Consider the following 26,590-nt stretch of genomic DNA (forward strand, 5'->3'; position numbering starts at 1 on the left):
TATGTCTTCAAGCTTTGTCAGAAGTGACCCGTTTGCTAGAAAGCCTTGTTAAAGATGCAACAGCAACAGCAGAAGATCATTGTTTCACTTGGAAATTAGTGAGTGCTCCACCTCATGCTGTTCAGATTATTGGGAGTCTGATGATGAGGGCAGCACACGCGCACATTAAAAAGCTGCCATTCAGACTCTTGAGCTCAAAATTACTGAAATCAAATTGAACAAAATGAGTTAATTCATCGCAGATGACAGCATACGCATGCCCGCGAGCACACTGACGCCCGCACACACACACACACACGTGCATCGTCCAGGATCTGTGACATTTTCAGTGGGTGATGAGTAGATTCATCACACGTGTTGCTGAGACAAAATCTACCTCCGACACCAAACATCGGTGTAGCTGTGAGCCTCAGGCATTAATGACATGCAGCTCACGCAGCCTTCGAGGTGTAACACGCACATGTTGGGGCACAAGCACAGGAATGTGCGCTCTGACACTCACACACACACACAGGCGTGTGCAGAGACGGTGTATCAACTGGCCCTTCAGCTCACTACAGGATAATGTGATTTCCTTCTCCCATTTCACACATACGCACACACACCTACGCACACACTAAAGTTTTCAGACTATAGGATGTCGGTCACTACTCTTATGAGCACTCAAATCAAGCCTGCGGTCGGGATTATGGTCACTTGTGCTCGGCCAATGAAATTAGAGCGGTGCTCTAAAGCACTCCAATAAAGCAGCGAGAGCGTATGGACGGTCCATCTTCTCCAATTATAACACTAACACCTGCTCTCCCTGAGGAGCGGCCAGGCTTTATCTGCTCACCTCTCTGGCTGTGTCTTTCATAATCACACAGTCTAACGTGATCGCTCTCCTCTCGTTCTCATAATTCTTCCTTGCCCTTCCATCTGCAAGCTGTCACGTTTAGCATTCGGATACAGTGAAATGAACGAGTGTTTTGGGGCATTTCTGAGACTTCCAGACAAAAATGAAGCGTTTGAGGCGCTTTCATCACGAGCTGCACCAAAAAGCAATTTTCCATTTGTACCGGAGCCGGTGGTAGCATAGGATAAGGGTGGGCTCAGCCACCCAAATCTGATTCTTGCCCACCCAATCAAAATCTCCCATACCGCCTGCGGGAAGCGAATAGTACTCCCATCAAGCTGCACCTACAATAGTTTTAATTTTCCACACTTTGACTTTCTCACACGCTTTCGTCACGCGTTCGCGGTTCGAGACCAGCTAGTTTGCGGGGCCGGATTTGAACCCGTTTTTCGGCCGAGCACCGAGTGTTTCGGCGGTGGAAAATCCGCCTCATGGTTCAAATTACGGCACGGGCTCCGGAACCCTGTTGGTGGGAAAGAGGCCTGATTCAGGGCTGCAGTCCCTCGTTTCGTGCTTTTCCTTAATCTGGGTCACACTCTAATTTAGATGTTAATATTTTACTTCTTTTTACCATGAGCATGTATCGCGTCTATCAGTAAATCTAGCACTGGGGTATCCCCAACAGCTCCCGTCCCGCTGCTGCCCGTGCTGAAATATCTCCCCCTGAGCGGGTTACCTGCTCCGTCTCCTCCTCTGTCCAATCAGCAGACAATCTACCGACTAGTTTCTCTGCATGTAACAGCACAAGCACCCCTGATGCTAGTCCTACTCTAGCCACATCCCCAGACCCAAAGCAGGTCCTTCCTCTGGCCTTTTCAGCGCCAGGTCCTACCGTTGCGGACCTGAATAGCACTGTGCCCACACCAGGGTTATTATAGTTAACGAAAACGAACGAAATAACGAAAACTAAATTGAAAAAAACATTGTCGTTAACTGAAATAAATAAAGGCTACAGTTAAAAATTCTTAAATTTTATTTTAACTTAGTTGCTTATTTCAATTGTTTGTAAAGCAGTCGCAAGTAAGAATTCAATGCTCAGCATAACCACAGTGTTTTGCGGTGTACATGACAATAAACTTCTTGAATCTTGAAAAGGAAAAAAACGATAACTGACTAAAACTGTATTGTGAGTTTAAAAAACTAACTAAAACTAACTGAAATTATTGTGTATTGATCATTTTTCCGCTCTCAGAGTTTAAGCTGGGAGCGCCGTCGGGCAGCTGTGTGCGTGTGTGTGCACGAGGAAGCGGCAGAGTCGCTCTGAACCGACCGGGTTCAGAGCGGGTCCACAACGCTGTGATGAACCTGTTCAGTTCTTGTGCGTTTCCGTCTACTTTATCAGTGAGAGAATAACAATCAGGAATAATAATCAAAGCATCAGGACTCACAAATGTCAGCAGATTCCTGGAGGGAGACTGCTGTCGGAATGGACGTGAGGAAATGAAGGAAGTGGAAAAACAGGGACAAATATGTTTGCAGCCAAAAAACTGAACACAAAGAGGGAGGACCAAAAAAAGTCCCAGCTGGCACCGCAGCACACGACCACAAGGTAATTAACGCACACAATCCAGCTACACAAGCATAAATGCGGACATGAGGTCAGACACTGTAGGTTGTGTACAGAGGCCGCAAAGACCCTGCAAGTCTAATCAGCGAGCATCTAACCAAGCTAATAGAAGCAGCTTCAGGTGGTGAGAACATCAGGATGCAGCTGGATTTGAGCTTTGAAGAGTTTGTTTTTGTCAAACACCACATGTAGCTGTTGTTAATCTGCTGCACTGACACTGGAGTTTATTGGGAGTTTATTGTAGAAGTTATTGAGTTGGGAGTTCATGTTTTTCTTTGTTTCTCCCTGTTGATGTTCATGTGTGTCCTAATTATTACACATTTAGCATGTAGTGCTGCTGTCTTGTGAACTGTTGGTTGTTGAATATATTTCTTTATGGTATCTTTTGTTGAGTTTTTATTACACAATAGTCACTTTGTGCATTGAATCTTGCACCTGACAAAGTATGAAAATACTAAACTAATACTGAAACTAACGAAACTAAACTAAAACTACTAAAACTAAAACATTAAACCTAAAATAAAAACAGCAAAACCGCTCTGAAAACTAATTAAAACTAACTGAATTAGAGAAAAAAAAGGTAAAAACTAACTAAAACTAAACAATAATGTAAAAATCCAAAACTATTATAACCCTGGCCCACACAGCCAGTACTAGCTATCGTGCCTTCACCGATACTCCGCTCATTCAGCCGGCGTGGTACCACACTAGACCTCGGCTGGAATACTCTGTGGCTCAGGACACGTTTCTGCTTCCCGAATGAATTTGTCACAAAGTTTGCCCAAAAAAAAAACAGAAGAATGATTCTGTAGTTTTTCACATTTTGCATTTTTTTGCAGTTGCTGTTCTCTTTCTGTCGTACTGTTGTATAATAAAAAAAAAAGAATAAAAAAAAAATGTATATTCCAGCCACAAAGGTCACAAATCTGTGTACTTTTGTGATGTCCCAAACCCAGATAAATGGAGGGTATATGTATATCTTTGTGCCTACTAGGGCTGTATTCAACTCCCAAAAAACAAACAAATATAGCCTAATATTTTGTGTCATATTATATATATACTTGCCCACCTACATTTTCAGTCTGCCCACCCAACTACAGTGGCTAGAACCGGGCCTGATTTGTAATGTGATTCTTTCTGCTGAACCAGTGAAAGATGTGAATATCTGATTTCAGACTGTTTTAGACTATCGTACTGCCCAATCGTACTTTCTCTAATTTCTTGTGATTATTAACTAAAACTTTTAATGGCACGATTATAACGTTGGGTTTGTTAAGCTGCCCTTTGCCTGCGATTGTGCATAAAATGTGTATCTGTCATAAAGCAAAGGTTGCACTGACTCCCTGCACCATGTTGTCAGTGTATTATGTGAGAGTACGGCCCATCCCTGGTTAAACTTCAGCTGGCTTCTCTTCAGCATGATACAATTTGAACATTGAGTCCAGTTGTTTTTTCACATTTTATTGATAGAATTAGTTACATTTGGAATGTTTTAAACTGTTTTTAAACTGGACAAGTACCTTTTTAAAATCTCAATTTCTTCTGAAAATCTGAATCATACAGTATGTATGTACACAGGAAGTACATTATACTCAAGTAAACACATTTACAGAGCAAAAATAAATAAAAATAATTTTTTTCCCATTTTAATATTTATAAATATTACAGCAAGCATTAAATAATAAGTTTCAGTAAGCTCTCTGAGGCTGCAGAGCACAGCATAACATACATAAGCAGCGCCTCCAGCTGCATGCCACGGCAGTGGAGTTAGAGTTGGTCCATAAGACGAGAGGCTCATGGAGAGGCAGCTGATTATTGGTCTTTTACTGTATACAGTAGACCTGGTAATAAATTATTCATCTAAGAGAGTGTGGGTGTCCACAACAGCTGTCCTAATATTTAGGACCTGCTTTTTATTTATTTATTTATATATGCAGTCACTTTATCCATAGTAAACTGGTCAGTATTTTACTGGACCTCCACAGCTTTACACATACAGTACCTTTCATTCATGATTCTTGTATTATATATTTTACCCAGTTAGATTTTTTCCCCCAAAACTGATGCAGGTGTAGTTAACCAGGTAACAAATGATTACATAAAATAAGTATTATAATATAAATATCTGCTTTTTAATCTGTGATTGGGAATAAAAAGGAAGGATACTGTATCAAAATTTAGTGCACCGATAAATCACTGTGTCATGGTCCCTTCTGGCCTGGAGGTGTGTTTCCCTCTCTCTCCTACACTCTCAGGTGGAGTAGTGGGCCGGGTTCTCGAGCCAGCCCGCCCTGTGGGTGTTACTGGAGTTTCCAGGCTTCAGCCACCTGTTGCCGATTCCACTAATTAAGCCTTGTAGTATTTAAGGACAGGATGGCACTCATGTTTCTTGGCAGATTATTACTGCCTAGGGAATGATCAGGAATTCCTTGTGTCCGTCTCTGTCCACACTTACCTGCTTGGTCAGCTTCTGTTTGGAGGAAGATTTGCTTTGCTCTCCTGCCTGCCTGCTCTCCAATGTTTAATTATTTCCCCTCTCTCTCTCTCTCTCCCTTTGGACTTCATTGGCTGCCTGTATACTGCAGTCAACTGCTAAAGAAAACCAAGTAAAAACTCAAATCCTTCAACCATAAATTGTCAAGATAAATATCTCATACTTACCCGCACCTCAACTAGCTCCTGTTTCCCTCTCTGACAGAAACCTCAGACCTGTTCCTCTAGAGCAGGACTTCCCTGAGTCTGTTATTCCTGCCTTTCATAAATCATTTGGTCCTCATTCCCATTTATTATGACAGAGGGATGTGGCCATCTTTCAGACTCAGCAGCCATGCGTGGAGCTGTGTCTCATCAGGGGGTGTTGCCTGGCCAACACAATCAGACTCTCAGCTTGTTAATTGAGCCATTCAACTAATTAATCCCAAGTTGCCACAGCCTTCTTCCACTGAACCCCCAGCTGTGCCCCAGTCGGTTGAGGCTGTTGGGTCGCTGTGGAGTTTTTCTCCAACTGATCCTGTCTGCCTTCCACTTCCAGAGCTTCAAGCTCTCCAAATGATCATTCTGAGGAGTCAGTGCAGTTTTGGCATGCTAAACTAGCTAAGTAACAGCAGGCAAGGATGGAGGCTAAAGTCTGCATCTGTTGTGGTCAACTTGGTCATTTCATCTCGTCCTGTCCTGTGAGGCCAAAACAGAATGCCTACCAGTAGAAGTCGGGGTACTGATGCATGGTACTCGACTAAAAACTGTTCCCCACACGTTGTTGCAACTCTCACATAAAACTCAAAGCAAAATCAATGGACCCTGATTCTGTTACACTCTGCAGGCCAGAGTTTCTTCTAGAGACATTCCCAAAAAATCCACTTCCAAGAAGTTTGCTTCCAGGTTTATTAGACTTCTTTATTAATACTTCTCCTATGCTCCTTAAGTATCTGCTTCCACAAAAGTCCACCTACATTCCATGTGTCCCAGATCAAACCTGTAGCTTCTAGCTCTCTTTGGCCTCTGGCTGACCCCCCTCCACTGTCCCAGGTTTTGGATAACCATCCTGCCTGTACTGTCTGCAGGATTTTGGATGTGTTGGGTCGAGGCCTCCAGTTTCCAGTTGACTGGGAAGGGTTTGATCCCAAAACAGTCTTGGATCCCTTGTTCCTTTGTCCTTGACCCCTCTCTCATCATGGACTTTTAGAGGACCAGCAACCTGATGGCATCATTGACGGGGGGGACCTGTCGTGGTTTCTTTTGCCCCCCCAATACTCTCAGGTAGATTCATGGACCAGGTTCTCTTGCTGGCCCGCCCTGTGGGTGTTGCTGGAGTTCCCAGGCTTCAGCCATCACACCTGTTGCCAATTCCACTAATGAAGCCTTTAAAAACAGGATGGTGCTCATATTTCTCGGCAGATCATTATCACCTACAGGAACGATCAGACCCTCTGCTGTAAACCCAGTTTTGTAACCCTGCTCTGTCTGCTTCCCAGTGATACTTCTAAGAATGATGGCTGAAGACAGAGTCCTCTGTTTTCCCCAACCTGGAAGATCACTAGTTTCTCTCTGCCACACTTTCCTGCTTAACTCCAGCCTGTCACCTTCTGTTTGGAGGAAGATTTGCTTTGCTCACCTATCTTCCTGCTCTCCACCGCACCCTCATTTCCTCTTTGTCCCTGTGGACCTCAGCGGCTGCCTGCATACTTCCCTGCAGTCAATTGCTAAAGAAAACCAAGTAAAAACTCAAATATTTTTACCACAAATTGTCAAGATATTTTACCGGAGTTTGTTATTCCAGCCTTTAATTAATAATTTAGAGTTTTCTGTTGCTGTGATAAAGATCTATATACTGACACAAGCTTCTGAGTCCTTATTTCTGCTCATTATTTGTTATAGACCAAAGTATGTGCTACATCGTGGTTTGTGATTACAATAAAACTTTCATGGTTTTAATGTTTTTTTCTTTATCACAAATCAGTTTGAATATGAGTACCACAAGAACAAAAGTAAGCATCAGAGCACTTGACTCCCTTAAACACTGGAGGTCCCATTACATGAGAGCCAGTCAGCAGTACAATATATCTGCCTGGATGAACATGGTGGAAATAAATAATCACTGACTAAGCGGAACTTTAGTTGTACAGATAAATACACCCTGGCAGAATCAGGTTAGGCTAAAGGATCCTTCATAACTTTTGGTAGAGTAAGACTAGTGAGACAGATAAACATAACTGCATGGCCGGCTATTTTTTTCCTCTGTAAAGAAATAAGATGGAATCTATCACAACTTTAAAAATGAAAAGGTGCTGTCACATGTTCTCTGGACTCCAGCATCTATAGAGCTGCACATCTCGTTCTCAGGTGCACATTTCTTGTAAAATGTATGCTTACTTTAGTAAATCTAAGCTAGTAAAAATCTGGTAAACTATTTTAATACATACTGTAGGATCTACAGTCCAGCAGAAGGTGGGACACCTGAACACCCCCACACACAGGTGACATACAGTAAGATCCATAAATCTTTGGACAGTTACACTTTTTTGTATTTTTGCTCCAGATGTGATTAAAATACAGACTTTCAGGGATTTAACAAAAGTACTGCATTAACTGTTAAAGAATTATAGCTACTTTTATACATAGTCTCCATTTTCAGAGGCCCAAAAGTAATTGGACATATTTATATAGCATCATCTCACAACAACAATCACCTCAGGCACTTTATATCGTAAGCTAAAGATTACAATATTAGAGAGAAATGACCAACAATCCGACAAACTCCTCTGAGTTAGCACCTGACGACAGTGAAACAGGAAGAAACCTCCAGCAGAATCAGGCTGAGGTGGAGCATCAATCTGCATTTCTGCTTGTTTTTTGTGTCTCCCAGCCTTCAGTTTTGTCTTCACTAACTGAAAAGCGTCCTCTATTGGGGTGAGATCGGTTGACTGACTTGGCCATTGAAGAATATCCCATTTCTTTGCCTTGAGAAACTCTTGGGTTGCGTTTGCAGTTTGCTTTGGGTCATTATCTACTTGCACTGTGAAGCATCATCTGATCGGTTTTGCAGCATTTGTCTGAATCTGGGCAGAGAGTACAGCCCCGTAAACTCCACAATTCATCCTGCTTCTTCTATCAGCAGTCACATCACCAGTAAACACTAATAACAGCTATACATGACAATGCCTCCACCTTATTTAACAGATATGATATGCTTTGGATCATGAAATGTTCCTGTCCTTCTCCATAATTTTCTCTTCCCATCATTCTCTTGCAAATTAATCTTTCCAGTATTTTCTGGAAGGTCTAAACTAGCTTTCCTGTTCTTGGTTTGCATCTTCCTGTAAACTCTCTGTATTTCTATTCATGAAAGCATCTCTTGATTAGACTTGACAACTCTGATTTTTCTTTTTTCAGCCTAATGATGTCCTCCTTCATGATGACCTTGAAACTGCTTCTCAGTCAATTGTCCAATTAACTTTGACATGTTAGTAGAAGAGGACATAGATTAGTACTTTAGTTTTTACCATCTCCAAGAGGGTAAACACTTGTGTTAGAGTGGAGGACTTTTGATGGCAGTATTCTCTCTGCTCTTCTGACCAAACATCAATATTATGTATGTACACTGAAAGGGATAATGTTTCCTACGACCTTCATGGCTCTCTGAACAAGACAAGAAATCCTAGATTTTAACTGCACAGAGAGGGCCTGCATTGGCTTGTATTTCATACCAGGTTAGGTTCTCCAAGACTGTTTCATAGAACAGATACATGCGCAGGTCAATCCCATAGAACCTCAGGCTTTTTCACAGAGTGCATTAATAATACACCTGAATAAAAGAAAAAGTTGCACACTACTTTATGTACATATAGGGCCCAGGTAATATGTTGTAATATCCTACTGACCACTTTAGAGAATCATATTTTTCCTTAGTCAATAAGGGATAATGGAGGACCTTGTTATAAGGCCAATTTATCATTGTTAGGAAATGGGAAGCTCCTTTACTGAATTAACAATACACACAAACACACTTTGAATGTCCATGCTGACCCCATTCATCATTGTCCTAATTACAGGCCAACCAGATTGCGGTCAATAGTATTGACTGGCCCCTCAGACGCTGCAGGTACAGTGGCTCTGAGCTCTTCATTGTCCTTGCTGTCCCCAAAAAATCTTCAGAAGAAAGAAGACAGGAACATCTGTGTGGCAAAAAGTCAGACGCTGGAAAGCAAATCGAATAACCATTTATCCAGTTCAGGGTTATGGTGGGAGCTGTACCAATCCCAGATACCACAGACCCTAGAAAGGTTGCTGGTCCAGCACAGGGCTGACACTGAAAGACAGACAACCATTTAGCCTCACAGCTGTACTTAAGGCCAATTTAGAATCACCAGTTAACTGTCAATTTAAGAAAACCGCAGAGGTAGAGGGAGCAAAGGCAAACAAACACAAAAAGGTTGTTTAATGGTCCTGTTTCTGGGACAGAGAGTTTATAGTTTTCTTGGACTTTAAATTTCTTGTTTATTATTTGGTGTTCTGTTCTTAGTTTGCTTAGTTTATATTTGATTTTCTTGTTCTTTAGGATCTTGAGACTTAGTTCTTAGTTGCTGTACATGTTTATTTTCCATTAGTATTCAGTTTAGGGTTTATTTAGGATTATCCCTTGAGTTATTTCATAGCCTTCCCCCTTGTTCCCCCTTTTTATGTCAAGTTTGAGTGTGTTAGGGTCCTTTCTAATTATTATTCAGTGACTTCCTGTTTTATTATGGTAGCTGTTTGTCTTCTGTGTCTTGGTTGTAGTTTTGCTTCCCCTGTCTGTTGGCCTTGATTAGCTTCACCTGTGTCTTATTAGCCAGCTGTTCCACTCCCTTGTCACCATTCCTGGAAGATCCCTTGGAACTCTGCAGGGAGAGTAGGAGGGTCTAAAGTCTTTGTGTTTCACCTATGAGCATCTGTAAGACTCATAGATTCTTAGATGCGACTTTATTCCTTCATATTTTTTTCCTGTTGGCAGTAAACAACTTTACAACAGTTTTATTCTGTAAGTGTTCATATATGATCCCTATACAGGACACCTACACTGTACTTGATGAGCTCACATCAAATTTGTACATAGACTAAAGTCCCTTGTATGTATAAAATGTTGTTATACTCTATTCTGATCTGCTGCTGAGTCTCTTTCACACAGCTGGAAACAGAGCACACGCCAAGAATACCTGTTCAATCAGTCACATTGATTTTACTTTGGGCTCTGACTTCCACATCTCCTTTATCCTGCGGTGGACAGTAATTTCAAATATTTAAATGTATCCAGTTTAAAGTTCAAAGCTTTAATGTGCAGCTGTCACCTTAGAAATAAACAGCAGGACTGAGAGGGCACCCAGTAATAAAATTATTAACTGGAATTAAAATGTTTATTTTATCGCTCCATGCTCTAAATCACCAGATTAATGATTTTCTGCATGCATTTTACTGTTTTATTTAATGTCCTTTTAATCACCAATTTATAATATCATCATTAGTCAGTAAGGGCAACGCCCCTTTTAGATTGGTCAGATGCTGCTAACACCACTCCTTTCGTTTGTCCGTGGCGGGAAATCCTCAGTTAACTAATGAGTTTATAACCAGCTTCATGTGACCCTTTATCCTGATTACCAATGTTAGTGTAAGTGAATCCAGATAATGGAAAGATTACTCTGGGTATGCTGAACTCGCTTTGTAGCATAGGGCCCTGGTTACTAGCAGTTTAGAGTTCGGTTAATGTCCTCCCCTTTGTAAGAAGCCTATCACAACTGTCACAGGGTGAGAGGTGGGGTACACCCTGGACAGTCTGCTAGTCTGTCACAGAGCTAACACACAGAGACAGACAACCATTCATGCTCACATTCACGTTAGAATAACCCATTAACCTAACTCCTTGCTTCTCTTAGGACTGTGGGAGGAAGTCAGAGAGCCTGGAGAGAACCCATGCATTCAAGGCCAGGACCTTTTTGCTATTAGACAACAGTGCTAACCACCACATCACTGTGCCGCAACAGGAATCTGAGATTTAATTTTAACATCTTCTAGTTTCAAAATATTTGCTGTTTATAATGTGGCTAAACAAAACCCAAGTCAGTTCTTTTACTGCACAGTGAATAAATATCGATTGCTAAGTCTGGAGACATTCCTCTAATTATGGACTATATATATTACCTCTATAGCTCAAATCCCTGAGAAGTAACTAATACTATTCTGTATGGTATATAACAGAATACATTTTTGAAGATATATTTAAATTATATTTATATTTAAATTCAAGGTTAGAACATGCCTTAGCTGCAAAACTAGTGCAGATTTCTTGCCAGCGGTTGATTGCCCGGCGCTCCGCCTTACTGAGTTGGAAAGCGTGTTTATTTTTGAGCTGCATTTGTAAGGAAAATGCATTTGTGGGTTGAGCAACACAGTAGAGTATGTGGGTTGCGCCCATGAGAAACTTGCCAAATGTTCTCTGCCAATGCCAAACAGCTTATTCTGCTATTGACTTTAATTTTGAGCTTTTGGTACATCAGGAGGCGATCTCAATACAGAGAGATATCGAAAAGAGATTATGTAACCAGTGGCAATCCCATATCTCCACAGTCTGGGACAGAATATCCACCAAAATGAGGGGTTTAACAGAGACAACCTCCAGAATTTGGAAGTGGAGCAGATGGAGTGGCCTGCCTTAAGTCCTGACCTCAACCCCACTCATCGCTTGTGGGATCAGCTTGGGTGTGCTGTTTGTGCCAGTGTGACCAACACAACCACCCTGGCTGACTTGTGACAAATGCCGGTTGAAGAATGGGATGCCATCCCACAGCAGTGTGACTGAGCTGATGACCAGCATAAGGAAGATGTGCCAGGCTGCTGTGGGTATGTTTGGTTCTTCCACATGCTGCTGAAGTTCCTGTATACTGTAGCTGCATATTCCTTTTCAAATGTGGCTCAGTTTAAATAATGAACAGGCTTTCCAACAGTATAAGATTTATTGCCAAGAAGCATTATTACAACAAACAACATTTTCTTACTCTTTTATATATATATATATATATATATATATATATATATATATATATATATATATATAAATTTTGTCAATACCACTGAAATATCAGGAATCAGGAGTCTTTGTAGAGCTGCTGACAAATGGAAGGCAAAGTCGAGCTGGATTCCCTCCTGAGTCAGCAATGTGCAAACTTTCTAGAGAAAGATTTTAATAAGTGTTCCAGTAATTAATTGCCTCACTGGTGAAGGGTTATAGTGCTGACACAAATTCACACAAAATCTTTCTACTACCTGCTTGAGGTTAATAAACTCTGGAAAATATGCCAATTTTAATTGAAAATCAACATATTAGAGTAACAAGTTCAAGCACTAAAGAGTCCACTCTTATAACTGAATGCAGCTTATTTCTTTAAGTATGCAACTCAGAAACATGTATGCATTACAGTCCAGTACATATAGCCTGCAATGGCTAGAGGTTTGTTATATGCCAAGAGTCATGGTTAATGCACATACACTGCAGAGAAGACCAGCACAGGGTCCCAATCTGTAACCCCAAGAGAGGTAACCCAGTTCTGCTGGGGATACTGAAAGAGGGAATAGAAGCTTTACATGAATACATTTCTTCAGACTTCCCTAAAATGCAGGTGTTCACATACCTGTGCAAATACAAATCTGATTGATCAGACTGTGATTCGCTGCAAAAATGTGAGGAGAACCATTATCCCTTAATTTTTTTTTTATGCACTTTCTGTAACAGAGAACCACAGTTACACATGTAACCTTCTTTAGGACGGCTAATCTGAAGGTCAGATGGGCATCAAATTACATAACAGACAAAATTGCTATGGATGCAGCAAAATGAAAAGAAAAGTCTGCCAATCATTTTTACAAAAACAATTAATTTTTAATCTTTTGAAATTTTACCCATTGAAAGATTTTTTTAGTCAAATTGGGTTATATTAAAATATGTGGAAACAAGTGAGAACAGTGCATTTTCATTATTCGCAGGCAGCTCAACATGATCTTCTTTGTTCTCATGACAGCAAAAACATGAGAATGCAATTGCCTCCACTGTTAATCGATAGAATAGTGTGTAACTATGGTTCCCTAGTCCAGTATTCACCAGCCAGAGTGAGTAGTTCATTGACTCGTCTATCCCTGTGATCACTGTGGCTCTCAGGGGGAAACTCAAGTGTTGTTCATATAAATTTTGTCATGCAGAGCTTTGTGTTCAAATATAGGTTACTTGGTGTGATTATCCACAGCACAGCTTCTATTTCAGGGGTAGGTCTTACTTCTGTTCCCCCCCCCCCGCGCCCCGCAGTCCTGCACACTGGGGTTAATGAACTCACCTGTTGGGTAATCACCTCATTTGCTGTGTACTATTTAAGAGGAAGAAGAACTTCAGTCAACAACTAATTGTTATCTGGAGATGGTGAAGTTGGCTCCTAACTTCTTTCAGCTGTCAAATTCTTGCCTTTGCTTCACTGTAAATAAATCTGTTAGCTTTTATTCCATGTCGGTGTCTCAGTCCCATCCACACCATAGACTACGACAGAACAATCAGACCAAATAATGATTCAGCAGACTCAGATACCATTCGTCGTCTTTCGCCCTCCAAGAAGCTCAGCTAGACAGACATGAATAGTTTTTGTCACATCTCGGGACAACAGGATGTGATGTTCAGAGATCGCTGAAATTGGCGGTATGTTTTTACTTCTGCTTCTCAGCCTGCTCAATCTTCTAACCCTTCTCGTGTCATTTCCCAGCCTCAGCCTGTGACTTTGCCATCACTGCCTCTACCTGCTGAGCCTCCAGAGAGAGCTCTGCCAACACCTAAGTGTTCTCTGGTGACTCGGGCAGGACGGAGGACTCTTAACTCAGTCTGCACACTGTGTTGCTCTCCCCAAAACTCCCTTCTGCCCTAGAGACAGGCCAGTTGCTCGTTGGCCATGTCTTCCACTTTCACGGGATTCCTCAAGACATCGTTTTTCACTGGGGTCCTCAATTCGCATCCTGTGTCTGGAGAGAATTCTGTTCCATCCTCGGCACTCAGGTTAGTACGTCTTCTGGTGTCCTTCCCCAGATTAACGGGATAGCTGAGCAGACCAGTCAGGAGTTGGCTGCAGCTCTCCGGTGCATAGCTTCCCCCAGCTAATCCACCTGGAGCACGTAAGTTACCTGGTTTGAGTACGCCCATAACACCATGACCTCCACCACCACTGGTCTTGCTCCTGTTGAAGCATCCCTAGGCTATCAACCACCATTGCTCCCTGCAGTTGACGATGAGATCTGTGTTCTGTCTGTGGAGCACTATCTTTATCTCCTTCGCCGGCTGTGGAAAGCAACGTCTGGTACACCGTTGTTGAACCCCAGTTCCAAGCAACACACTGTACAAAAGGTTTGGTTGTCCACAAAGCACATACCCCTGTGAGCTTAATCTAAACTCTCTCCAAACTTCATTGGTCCATTTGAAATAGAGGCTCTGATCTTGCTTCTGTCCATTTAAAGTTGCCCGGAACATGAGGGTTCACGACATCTTTCATGATTCCAGTCCTTTGTGTCCACCTTCCATCCTCTCCTCACCCGCCTGGATCATCAATGGCAAGCCAGCATCCAACGGATTGTGAACATCAGACAGCGTAGAAGTAGCTTTCAGTACCTTGTGGACTAGGAGGGCTACGGTCTGGAGAACCACTCCTGGATTCCAAGGTCTGCCTTGCTTGACAAAAGAATGGTTAGACGTTTCCCTCAGGCATCCTGACGAGCTGGGAGCCCTCCTGTGCTGGCTCACCCGTTCTCTCTTTGTGTGTGGGCTTTTGAGCTAACCACACCTTGTGTTTCAGGTTTGCAGCTTAAACAACAGGTGATTTATGTGGTCAAACAGAACCTGCATTAATGGCACTACTTTTTCATAACTTTTTCATAAAGTGCGATTGAGTTAACGTCTTATTGCAATAAGTTTGACATCTTAAACTACACTCTATATCTTCTTGCTTAAAGTGAAGAGTTACTAAAAGTAAATACATTATGCAAAGTTGTAGAAGTCTAGGGTCCATTTTTGACTACAGTCTGTGGTGTTGTGATGGATGGTTATAAAGGCATTATATTTGGAAAGTGGACGTCTTATGACTTGGACACACAACACAGGACAGCTATACATCACATGTTGAATGCCTCAAAGGAGAATCTAACCCATTTTAGACTGACCTTATTTAGTTGGCAGTGCTGTTGAGTCTGCACAGTGTTGAAGCAATATTTATGAACCAACAAGATTAGTGTGTGTGTGCGTGTGTGTGTGTGAGAGTGTGAGAGAGGTGGGAGAGTTGTCCCACTGGGTCTTTGCATCAGTGCAGTTAACGAGGCACAAACAGGTCAGAACTGGTTTAATGCTGGCCCAGCTAACGATCATGTTCTCGCTTTGAACTTAATTAGCTGATGAGAAGCAGCTGCATTGCCTGTATAAGTTTCAAAGCCTCAAAAATCAGGCTGAGTGGTGGTCACACTCCAGACACCAGGGCAGAAATCTTCATATGCACTGTTTTATCAGATGTCTTTCTAAAGACGTGCAGATGGTATAGTGTGGTGTGGTATGGTCCTCCTTTATAAAATGCAATCACAGTCAAATGTGAGTGCACAAGTCTAATATACACTACCATCTTCAGCCATGTAGACACTCTCTTAATTAACCATTGTATATAAAAATGCTGCTTGCAGCAGTTATTAGACAATAGTAACAATAACAAAGAAAAAGCACAATTGCATTGAATGTTAAACTGAGGCACTTGTCACAGAAGAGGAGAAAAGGACATGGATGGGTGATGTTGGTTGTTAAAAAGAATGCGAGTTTAAGACATTTCCACAGGAGCTTTTCAGACCCAGAAGCTACAGCTATCACTTACACACCTGAGAACCTCTCAGTGCCAATCCATGTAGTAAATAAAGCATTTGCAATTCACATTTATATTTGCTTGTGTGCATCAAATGTATAAATTATAGTTTTTATGATAGCAAGGATACAACCATTGATATGCAATAATCAGAAAACAGCCCAGCCAGCCTGCAGCGACAGTCATGAGGACAGCTGCTGCTGCAAAGACGAAGCACAGGAAATACCGACTACATCAAGAATAACCAAGAGTGCAGGCCTCTTTTTTTTTTTCTGTAAATTGTTTACAGGCTCAAAATGTAATTATTTTATCCTTGTCTACCTGACTTCAGCACGTGTTTGTTCAAATGCCCTCATTACGGTAGCTTGCATGAGGAAATGCAAGGTACAAAAACACAAAGATGAACATAAAGACCAACACCAGCGTTAAAAAACACAGAATTTCTCATCTGGAGTTTTTACTCTGGTAAATCTCACTGAATCAGTGCCAAAAGCTCTCTGTTGTTACTTGCATATCTCAGCAGCCTACAAATCAATTACAGACTAGTTTGCATGCTTTGGGGAGTAAATGCTAGAGTAAAGATTAGTGTAAGCCTTAACTTCACAGTTAAGTAATATTTGGACTTAGTAGTGCGGTGGGTGATTTTTAAAGTGTCCAGTACTTTATGAATCACTAATATGCAGACTGTTAATCCTAACCTGCGTGTTCTTATTCCGTAAAAAGATTACATTTGATCACGCTCATAATCAATGTTTACTGTGATCCGACACCATAAACAACAAAATTAGTTTCTATCCCACACTTAGCCTCATAAGACTGTAATTCTTTCTCAACAAGGAAGACAAACCATAACAAATTCCCTGGTAGGACGATCTAAGTTCCTAACTGAGTTACAGAGTGTACCGATGCTGTAGATTTATCCCAGTGAATAATGTAATATAGACAGTGTCGCTGTATCTCTGTCAAACCAACCCCAGTCTTATGTCAGTGTAGATCTGGGTCACTACTCCCCAGGGTTTCCTCCTGCTTTCATTAAACATTAACTGTGTCTAAGTATATTTTTATGTCTTTGCCTCTTGAAACCGCAGATGAGTTCCACTTGGATGGGAAATGAGATACACGTCCGTTGATTTATCTCCTTCCCTCTGCTGCTAGAACAGGGTTTTACAGGAGTTTTTGCTCTTTTTGATTGTTTAACAAAAAAGAACATTGATTTTTTGGAAACTACAGATACTGCCGGTCTCACTGACAGCAACCTGCCATGGTTCTGACGGTAAATAATAGACTGTTTAGGTTAGAAATGTAGCCTTAATATAACAAAGAGAAGGTAAAGACAGATAGTGAGAGAATGTAAAGAAGCCAGTTCTCACCGAGGTTACATATTGTATGTCCCGGCTCAGTTTTGTCTCCCGGGGAAAGTCGGAAAGATCCAAGAAGTTGTCCACCACCACTTGGCCAATCAAATCATGGCGAGAGAACCTGTCAAAGTCGTAGATGCTGAAGTGCAGCTTACGGTTCGACAGCTCGGCGTATGCCACGGGAAAGAGGAACACTTCATCGAATACTGGTTGAGTGTCTTGCGGTGCACCTTGTTCTGGGTGCTTGGTTGTGCGTCGGGCAGCAGGTAGATCTTGACGTAAGGATCAGAGGTCCCTGAGAAGTCCTTGGCAGGAAGGTCCTGGGCCTTGTGGATCTTCACGATCAGCTGCTCCAGGTCAAAGTCAACTTAAGGATAAAGTGAAGGCGCCCGCAGCTGCTGGTTCTATGGCCATCTTCTGCATCTACTGAGCGCTGCTTGTAAAGTTCTGGTTTGATATCCGACCCACACCAGACAAAGACCTCCGGCGCTGGAACTGAGCAGGGTTGAAGTCAGGATTGGATAAGTTCATTTGACGACGAAAGGAGTTGTGCCTGTAACAAAGTGGTTTATTTGAAGGCGCATAAGGCAATCAAGTTACTCAGTAAACATATGCTTAAATCTTGTTGTGTCCTAACAGCTGAAGTCTGTACTACAAAGCAGGATTTGGGGCTTAGCAAGATAACATTTAACCCTGGATTCCAGTGTTACAGGGGGTGGTTCACTTTTTACTTGCTAACTTTTCTGGAGGGGTTATTTTAGAGATAAGAGATCAGCATATAAAAAACTAAATACTGTCACCATTCCTCAATATATAAATACACAGACAGTAAAAGGCCCTGTAGTTTGGAGACTATATACAGCTTTCTTTACCTGATACACACCAGTAAAAAATTGTAAATTTTTCTACGAGCACCTTTATTTCTGTTACTAATGTGACGTTTCTCCTGGCATTAGTTGCATGAACATGGTCGCGCTGGAAGGCACGTGAATATTAGCCCCTAACAGCCAATTGGATGAGGAGAAGAACATATTTTGCTCATTATTCTCCAAGCCTTCTTATTTTCCCTGTCTCTATTTATAAGTGAAGTTGAACCGCACAGCTCCAGCTGCCCTCAAAAAAGGCATCTATAAGCTTATCTTTCCATTTCTGATTGTCGGTGGCTGCAGTCTGTGGGAGGATCCCAGCTGATACGTTTTCACAACAAAATGTGAAGCAAATTTTTTGTCTGGGGCTGAAAGATTTGATCTCGCAGAAAACTCCGATTTGCCTCTATTTGTGTCGCCTGGTACAAATTCAGGTCAATTTGTTTCATTGCACAGACTTTGCAATTGAACCGTGTAAAATCTTCACTTCAATTTGCCGTCAGCGCACCGACAGACTGAGTGCAAGCCATTTAAGAAAGTGATATTCTGGGTATGTTTGAACTTGCTTTGTATTACAGGCCCCTTTCTGAACTGTGTGCGTCAACAACACTAAAGCTGGATGCAGCTTCAAGACTACTTACCGTACAGACGAGGTAGGCTCAGTATCTGCCTCTGAACCCTGTCCCTGGCCAGAGGTGTGAACCTGGTTTTTCTCCACCTTGGTCTGGGTTTCCAGCGGGATGTCAGGTGACGTGTGGCTTATCTTCAGGGCCGACTCCGGGACAGGAACACCAGAAGGGGCCCCGAAGGCTCCTTCACACAGCCATCTTCACTGTATTCCTTTCCTCCTCCGTCCACCTGCATAGCACACATAATGTCTATGTTACTGAATCCTATTAAAAAATATAACTCTGGAATGCCGAGTTAAAACAATGTGACTTGTTTGTTGACTTGTATTTTTCAGCAGAAGTGCCTCAGCCTGAAATGTTTCTGGCACTTTAAATACTTGATTCAGTTTTCCTTTTATCATTTTAAATTAGTGAGAAGATTTCAAATGCATGGCATTTTTGAAACCGTGTGTGTTGTGTTGTAGACTTGTTCCTGTAGTGCGACTGTCACCAGTAACATAACAATTTTATGCCTTGAAACTCTATAGAGACTTTTGAAAAACAAGTAAGCAGTAAGCACATATCCCGCCAAGAATCAAATGAGGAGATTAGTACATGCATGTGCATTATTTTATGAAGCTAAAGGTTAGCTTAGCATAAGGACTCGATGGAATAAGAAACAGTTTAGGTCAAGGACTAACAATGAGATTTTAGAGGCTTGCCATGACTATGAATCTGCCTGACAACCACCGGAGAAGAAGCAGATCCTGCGTACCTTAGTCATGAAGATTGATTTATCTCCCTTTACATTAACATAGCTAAAATAGCAACTACTGACACTGAGATGTACTTACATACTTACACAATTTGAGACCATAATTCTTAGTGGCTTGGGGAGTGTAGTGTACTCGCCCTGGTAAAATGTTAAGTAGCAAACCCCAGCCAAACAGAAAATATACATCACACAAAGGGCTTCCTGTTTCACTTTGTAATGTATACAAAGCAAATAGCTTCCTTCTTGTACCTGTGCAGGACTTTTTAATGCCCATGTTAACAAGTTAGAGCAGCCTCATCTAAGTGGTTTGTCATCTACGGTTTGAATGAAACACATTTGTCAGCAAAATTAGACAGCAACAACCTTTTAATGGTCATATTTACATCATACTAATAACATTACATAACTGATGCCTTTTGCTACAGTTTAAATGTCTAGAATATATAAGAAGATTAATGTTTTTACACATACCCTCAAAACCCTGAACCTTTCTAGACATTACCTTGGATATTAGCAATATATAACACAAATATCCAACATAGAGTTGAATCAGATGTTTTAACATTTTCATCTCACATCTGTGTATTGCCCATGTGCAAATACCTCTGCTAATTGTTCATTGCATTTACTGCTAGCTGCGTTGAATACAGGATCTTTGAACTAAGCCAAACCACACTGAGTGCTTCCACTCCCTGCCACATACGAGAAAGGACATCAAAGGCAAACGCAATGTAGAAATGCAGGGACGGCAGTATCAGAGTGCAGCAGCAACAATGGTGGCGTCGAGCAGGGATCCTCAAATCCAGGCCTCGAGGTCCGGTCCTCCTGCGGGTTTTAGATGTGTCCCTGATCCAAACACCCTGATTCAAATGGCTGAATTACCTCCTCAGTATGCAGTCAAGTTCTCCAGAGTCCTGCTAATGACTTCTATATTTGACTCAGGTGTGTTGAAGCAGAGACGCATCTAAAACCTGCAGGACACCGGGCCACGAGGCCTGGATTTGAGGATCCCCGGTGTAGAGGCACACAAGCTTCCAATCAACAGCCTTTCAGTGAGGTTGTCATCATGCACAGGTGAGTTAAGCAGTGTCCTTTGGGCCTGAGAGAAATGTTGCTTGCAGGTTGGAGTAACAAGCTTTAATTTGGCAGTGGCTATCTGAAGCTGCAGCTGCAGTTTGACTACATAAGTGCAATATCAAATCTTGTTAGTAGTAAACAGTATTGCATGAGAATGTTATTACAGTGCATACTCCATAAAGTCGGTATGTACTGTAGGGTGGACTTGGGAGTAATCTTGCACTGTGATGCAGAGAGGTTTCCTTTAAAAACCTGCATACAAAAGAGGGGCATTAAGACAGGGTGAAATGCTATTTTCACAGGAGAATTTTGGAGTATCCAGTTGTCCAAGATGCACACTCTATCACTGTAACAAGCCGGGTTGTATTTTAGCCAAGTGTGACTTTGGTTGCATGTGATATCCTCACGTGTCCCCATGGTTCCTATCTGCATCTGTACTGTGCAATCCAATACTGGCAAAATCCAAGAAAAGTAATATTTAAAAAGGATTTTAAGGAGTTTAATTTCAGCTTTAATCTCTGCTCACTTCTATTTTAATTGTTTTTCCATTCAAACTAATGTATCAATACTTTCTCCTGCTCCCCCCCCCCTCCCTTACCTCTGTGAGGACAGGTTGTTGGTTCCCCCTCCCAAGAAGTGTGCCCCCTTGAGGACATCTGGGAGGAAGCGACCGCTTAGCGGCACCCAGCAGAGCTTCCATGACACAAAGAGGGAGACGCTGAGAGAGCCAGGCCACAGGTGGTCACCAGCAGAGACAACAGGCTCACCGATACATCTAGAGATGAAAGAGAAAAAAAAAAAGGGGGGGGGGGTGCTCAGTGAACAGTGAACACAGCGCTGCCAGTGAAAAATGCTGGCACAGATAAACCAAACTCCCCAGGGAGGACAGATTGTGTTTATTAAGAATGCAAAATGAGAGGGGAAAATATAACATTTTCTCACAGTAAGCAAAAGTTTAAGAAAAAATATGTGAGTGGAATATCCAAATATATCAGCAGTTACACAGAGATGCATCACCTAGTTGATAAGGTGCTAAAGGGCCACATCTAAATCTTCGAAACAGTGATCACAGCAGAGAAAGACTGATTTAAATGATTGCAGATGGATGGTTACAGGGAGTTTAGCCAAATTATGCTCGCTACTCTATTATAGTTTTCTTTTAAAATGGTCACATAATCCATCTTATAGAGGTGTTTTAAGAATCTGAACAGATAGAAGAAAAGGGGAAACTCATTCATTCTAACAACAGACACTTTCTGCACAACACAGAGAATTATTGGCTGGACAACCCAATGTATACACACTGATGAGTGCACTGAAACACTAGAGGCTTTTAATTTGAAATGGATACAGAACTTCTGAGTTTGTGTTAACAGTGCTGAAAAAATGGGGGCTCATCAACTAGAGGATTCATATTTACATTAATCACGCAGCAGTAATAACAAAAGCCTTCAAATTTAGTCCCACTACCTTCTGAAGTTGTAGTAAATAAAAGCTCTGGATACTTTAAGGAACTACAGTACACACCATCTAAAGAGTTGAAGCTGCAGAAAATGTTGAAAGGCAAACAATTACAACTATTTTCATATCTGATATGACATTACATGGTTTGTACGTAGCTGTGCTCACTGGCTACTTTATTAGATACACCTTGCTGTTGCCAGGTTGATTCTACCTTTAAACTTTCAGAACTCTTTAATTTTTTGTGGTGCAGACTCAGCAAGGCGTTGGAACACTGCTTTGATCCATTTTTGCATGAATGCATCACACAGCTGCTGCAGATTTGTCCTCTGCACGTCCATGAGGAGAATCTCTCAGCTCACCACCTCCCAAAATGCTCTATCGCACTGAGAGCTGGTAACTGTGGAGGCCATCTGAGTAAAGTGAACTCACTGTCATGTTCAAGAAACCAGTTTGAGATGATATGAGCTTTGTGATATGATGTGTTATCCTGCTGGAAAGCAGCCATCAGAAGATGTGGTCATAACAGAATTTACGTAGTTAGCAGCAATACTCAGGAAGGCTGTGCCGTTTAAATGATGCTCACTTGGTACTAAGGAGAAAATGTCCCTCACACCATTACAACAAACCACTACCAGCAGCTTGACTTGTTGATACAAGCAGGATGGATCCATGCTTCATGCTGTTCACACCAAATTGGCAACATTTTCCAGTCTTGTCTGATTTAGGTGACCCTCAGTTTCTGAGTGGCACCCAGTGTGGTCTTCTGCTGCTGTAGCCCAACTACTTCCAGGTTCAGCGTGTTGTGAGATGTTCTTCTGCATACCTTGGTTGTAACGAGTGGTTATTTGAGTGATCATTATCTTCTGACATCTGACATCAACAAGGTACCCAGAAAACTGCCATTCACTGGATAGTTTCTCTCTTTCAGACCAAACCTAGAGATAGTTTGTGTGGAGAAATGCCAGCAGTATCAGCAGTTTCTGAAATATTAAGACCACCCTGTGTGGCAACAACAACCACATCATGTTCCAAGTCACTTAAATCACCTTTCTTCCCCAGCCTGATGCTTGCTGTGAACTCACTAGGGTTGATTTTTGCGTTGACAAAAACTGCTCACCAATGTTTATATCTAAATGTGCTTGCATATAAACATTTTTGGTAGCCATTTTTCTTTTTGTGTCCATTTACCTTTGATGCTTCACTCTGTTTTCCTTCTCTGTGGCAGCACTGAATCGTTTGCACATGCTTTTCCAATTCCAAACTGCATTCATAATGTGTGTGTGTGCAGCTTAAATTTAGAGAACCACAGTCTGTATTAAAAACGACGGCTGTAGGGACCATCGCATCGCCCATCGGTTAGTGAGGTCCTGTTGTGAAGCCTCATGCTAAACGTTTTTGCCATTGCCATCTTAGATTTTGAAACCAGACATAAGTGTGGGGATACTGAACACTCATTGGCTAATGATTTGCCAATTATAAGTCATTAGCCAATGAGCTTTCTGACTCTTTGGAGACTTTAATTTAAAAAATGAACATTAAGTTGAATTCATTGGGACTTGATATATGAGCACATACAACTGGAAGTCTTCAAGGTTATCTGCTGTGCACCTCTAGACTGCTTCATGTCAGCTGTTATTTTTGGATTACTTAGATCCCATTTTAACCACTCCAATTCAATTTTTATTCAATTTTATTTATATAGGACCAAATCACAGCAAACAGTCGCCTCAAGGCGCTTTAGATTGTAAGATAAAGACCCTACAATAATACAGAGAAAAACCAACAGTCAAAACGACCCCCTGTGAGCAGCACTTGGTGACAGTCAAGTCAAGTTTATTTATAAAGCACATTTAAAACAACGACGTTGACCAAAGTGCTGTACAAGATCTGTAACCCCAAGGACTATACTAAATAAAAATAAAAATATATAAATAAATAAATAATAAAATAAAAATAAATAAATAAAAACATTAAGAACAATAAATAACATAAGAAATTAAAATTAAAACGTTTAAAACAAGTACCATAAAATACCATAAAACAATCATCTAAAAGGAGGTAGCACTGCAGCCAAATGCCAAGGAAAAAGAAATGTGTTTTTAATAGAGATTTAAATGTGTGTATCGTCTGAGCTGTGCGGATATGGAGAGGTAGATCGTTCCATAGCTTTGGTGCTGCTGCTGCAAAAGCTCGATCACCTCTCTGTTTTAGTCTAGTTTTAGGCCTCTGTAAGAGCAGCTGGTTCGATGACCTCAGAGCTCTTAGTGGGAAGGAAAAACTGCCTTTAACAGGAAGAAACCTCCATCAGAACCAGGCTCAGGGAGGGGCACTTACTTGATTTCTGCAACTGATCACGGATCTAAAATTTGCACCTAGAACAAACATCATGTGACTGGACTTCCATGTTGAGGACACAGGTGATTAATTCATCCTTTCTGACTATAACCCAGATACCAAACAGCAGTTTCCAACAGAAGGTTGCACAGGTTCAAGCCCAAAGGTCAGCAGCATAACCAGGAGCATGCTTATTCAACATTCACAGGTTTGTGCACCCTGAAATGTGGGCAGACTCTCAATAAGGAGGTCTAATGTGAAATGCCTGTGGTGGGCTCCATTGTGCAAATGGAAACTGCCACACTAGGTATGGTTTTAGATTTTTTATGGGGGAAGTTGCAGAACTTCATGAATTCACCTCATACATTGTTGTCTTGTCCTCATGGTATCCTAACATTAAAATGTGGGCCTAAAAGAAAAAGAAGCAGTGAATACTCTGATCATTTAATGGCCAAATTCATTTTGACTGACAAAATTCAGATTTGGTGAACGCCCCAGTTGTTAAATTAACAAATCCAACTTGAGAGGGCCTCCGGTTGTAACAAACCCACAGACCATGATTATCCAACCGCAGCTCCCCTCAGCACTGCAGAGCATCTTAATGTCTCTCACCTCATTGTTTTAGGGTTATTGCCCACAAGTTTACCTGTTTGTCTCATAGTCCTCATCAATACTGTTTCCAGCCATTATAAAAATAAAAAAAACAAAGAAACTTAATATCCCCATGTATTCTCTAGTTTACAGGAGATTAGGTCCGTATTTCCATCTCTATGGACCACATAAAATATGCAATATTCACATCCAGACTGCAGGGATGATTGATGGATATTTGAGACCACTGGACAAAATGCTGCCCTCCATTAAGCTAAGGAGAGGGTTTGCCTCTTATCTGCTAGGTAATAGCTCTGTGTAGAGTCAGACAGATGATGTTTGTTGATATCTCTTTCTTGTGAAGCAGCCTTTCTCAAACTCATCTAAAAGCTTGGCTGAGACTGTCTGCTGAGGTAAGATGCTCTAAAGAGGAGAGTTAGAGACACGACCATGCTCTCTGTATCTGCCTTTTTTCTACTTTTTTTTTGCTGCAAGTCATTTTGAATCAGGCTCAGACAAAATGAACATCTGAATTTTTGAGGCTCCTTACTCAGTACAATGCCCTCCAGACTCCATTAATCTTGAACAATATCAGTGATACTCTCAGCATCCACAGTGTCCACAGCAGGTTATACACCAATGACATGGTGCCGCACGATCAAAAATGTGTTCTACAGCTGCCGAAAGCCATATTTATATTAGGTTTAGCTCTGGTCCTGAACCCTGTTCTCCTTTTACAGTGTTTGCTACTTGTCGTTCCTGCAAAGCAGAGCTAAGAGCTTCTCTTATAACAGTAAAGTGGAGAGTGCTTAAGTCAGAGTGAGATCAGCTAATTTATGGATGCCATTAGAGTTTAGTACTTGATGTTTTTCTTCACATTGTACTGTGTAACTTATTTCAACTTATACTTTTTCTTTCTCTATTTTCTCAACAACTGGATTCATCCCTTATAGATACACAACAATGATCCCTCTCTATTAAAAACGCTTTTTTTACAGAATCACTGAGGAAAGCAGCTCTGCAGAATGAATTCTGTAAAAATGTTTGGAATCAAGTTACCAACCAATGAGAGCATAGCCCCAAAAATATTCAGATGACTTTTGATGCTGCAAAATTCAGCTGCATACAGTACATATGGTAATACATATAATCAGAGTCTTTAAGCAATTTATTAGAAATATTTGTAAATAAAGTTTTTAAGTTTTTGCTAAAGATCAGAATGGGGTGAATGTGGCACGGTTGTTGGCGTGAGATGGGCTGCTCTGGAACTGCTGATCTTCTGGGATTTTCCCACACAGCCATCTCTGGGGTTTACAAAGAGTCGTCTGAAAAAGCAAAAATATCCAGAGAGCGGCAGTTTATCAGAGGAGAATGGTCAGAGTGCTTCAAACTGATAGGAAGTCAACAGTAGCTCAAATTAGCACTTGTTACAACCAAGCTGCAGAGGAGCATCTCTGAATGCAGCAGCAGAAGACCACACCTGGTGCTATTCCTGTCAAGAACAGGAAAAAGAGGCTACAATTCACACAGCCTCACCAAAATGGGACCGTAGAAGACTGGAAAAACTTTGCCTGGTCTGATGAGTCTCGATTTCTGCTGTGACATTCAGATGGTAGGGTCAGAATTTGGCGTAACCGAAAGCATGCACCTGCCTTGTATCAGTGGTC

At 41.5% G+C, this 26,590-nt stretch overlaps 1 protein-coding gene across 1 annotated transcript in view; it reads right to left on the reverse strand.

The window, feature by feature from the left end:
- Positions 1-26,590, reverse strand: part of syt9b (synaptotagmin IXb) — a 54,819-nt gene that overhangs the window by 10,739 nt on the left and 17,490 nt on the right. Inside the window, 9 exon segments of the mRNA XM_030732300.1 lie at positions 17,221-17,420; positions 17,423-17,575; positions 17,578-17,665; positions 17,668-17,761; positions 18,716-18,875; positions 18,878-18,932; positions 21,133-21,159; positions 21,162-21,256; positions 21,259-21,309. Of these exon segments, the coding sequence (XP_030588160.1) occupies positions 17,221-17,420; positions 17,423-17,575; positions 17,578-17,665; positions 17,668-17,761; positions 18,716-18,875; positions 18,878-18,932; positions 21,133-21,159; positions 21,162-21,256; positions 21,259-21,309 (923 nt within the window).

Source organism: Archocentrus centrarchus, chromosome 6 (genome assembly GCF_007364275.1).
Source record: "Archocentrus centrarchus isolate MPI-CPG fArcCen1 chromosome 6, fArcCen1, whole genome shotgun sequence".
NCBI classification, from domain to species: domain Eukaryota; kingdom Metazoa; phylum Chordata; class Actinopteri; order Cichliformes; family Cichlidae; genus Archocentrus; species Archocentrus centrarchus.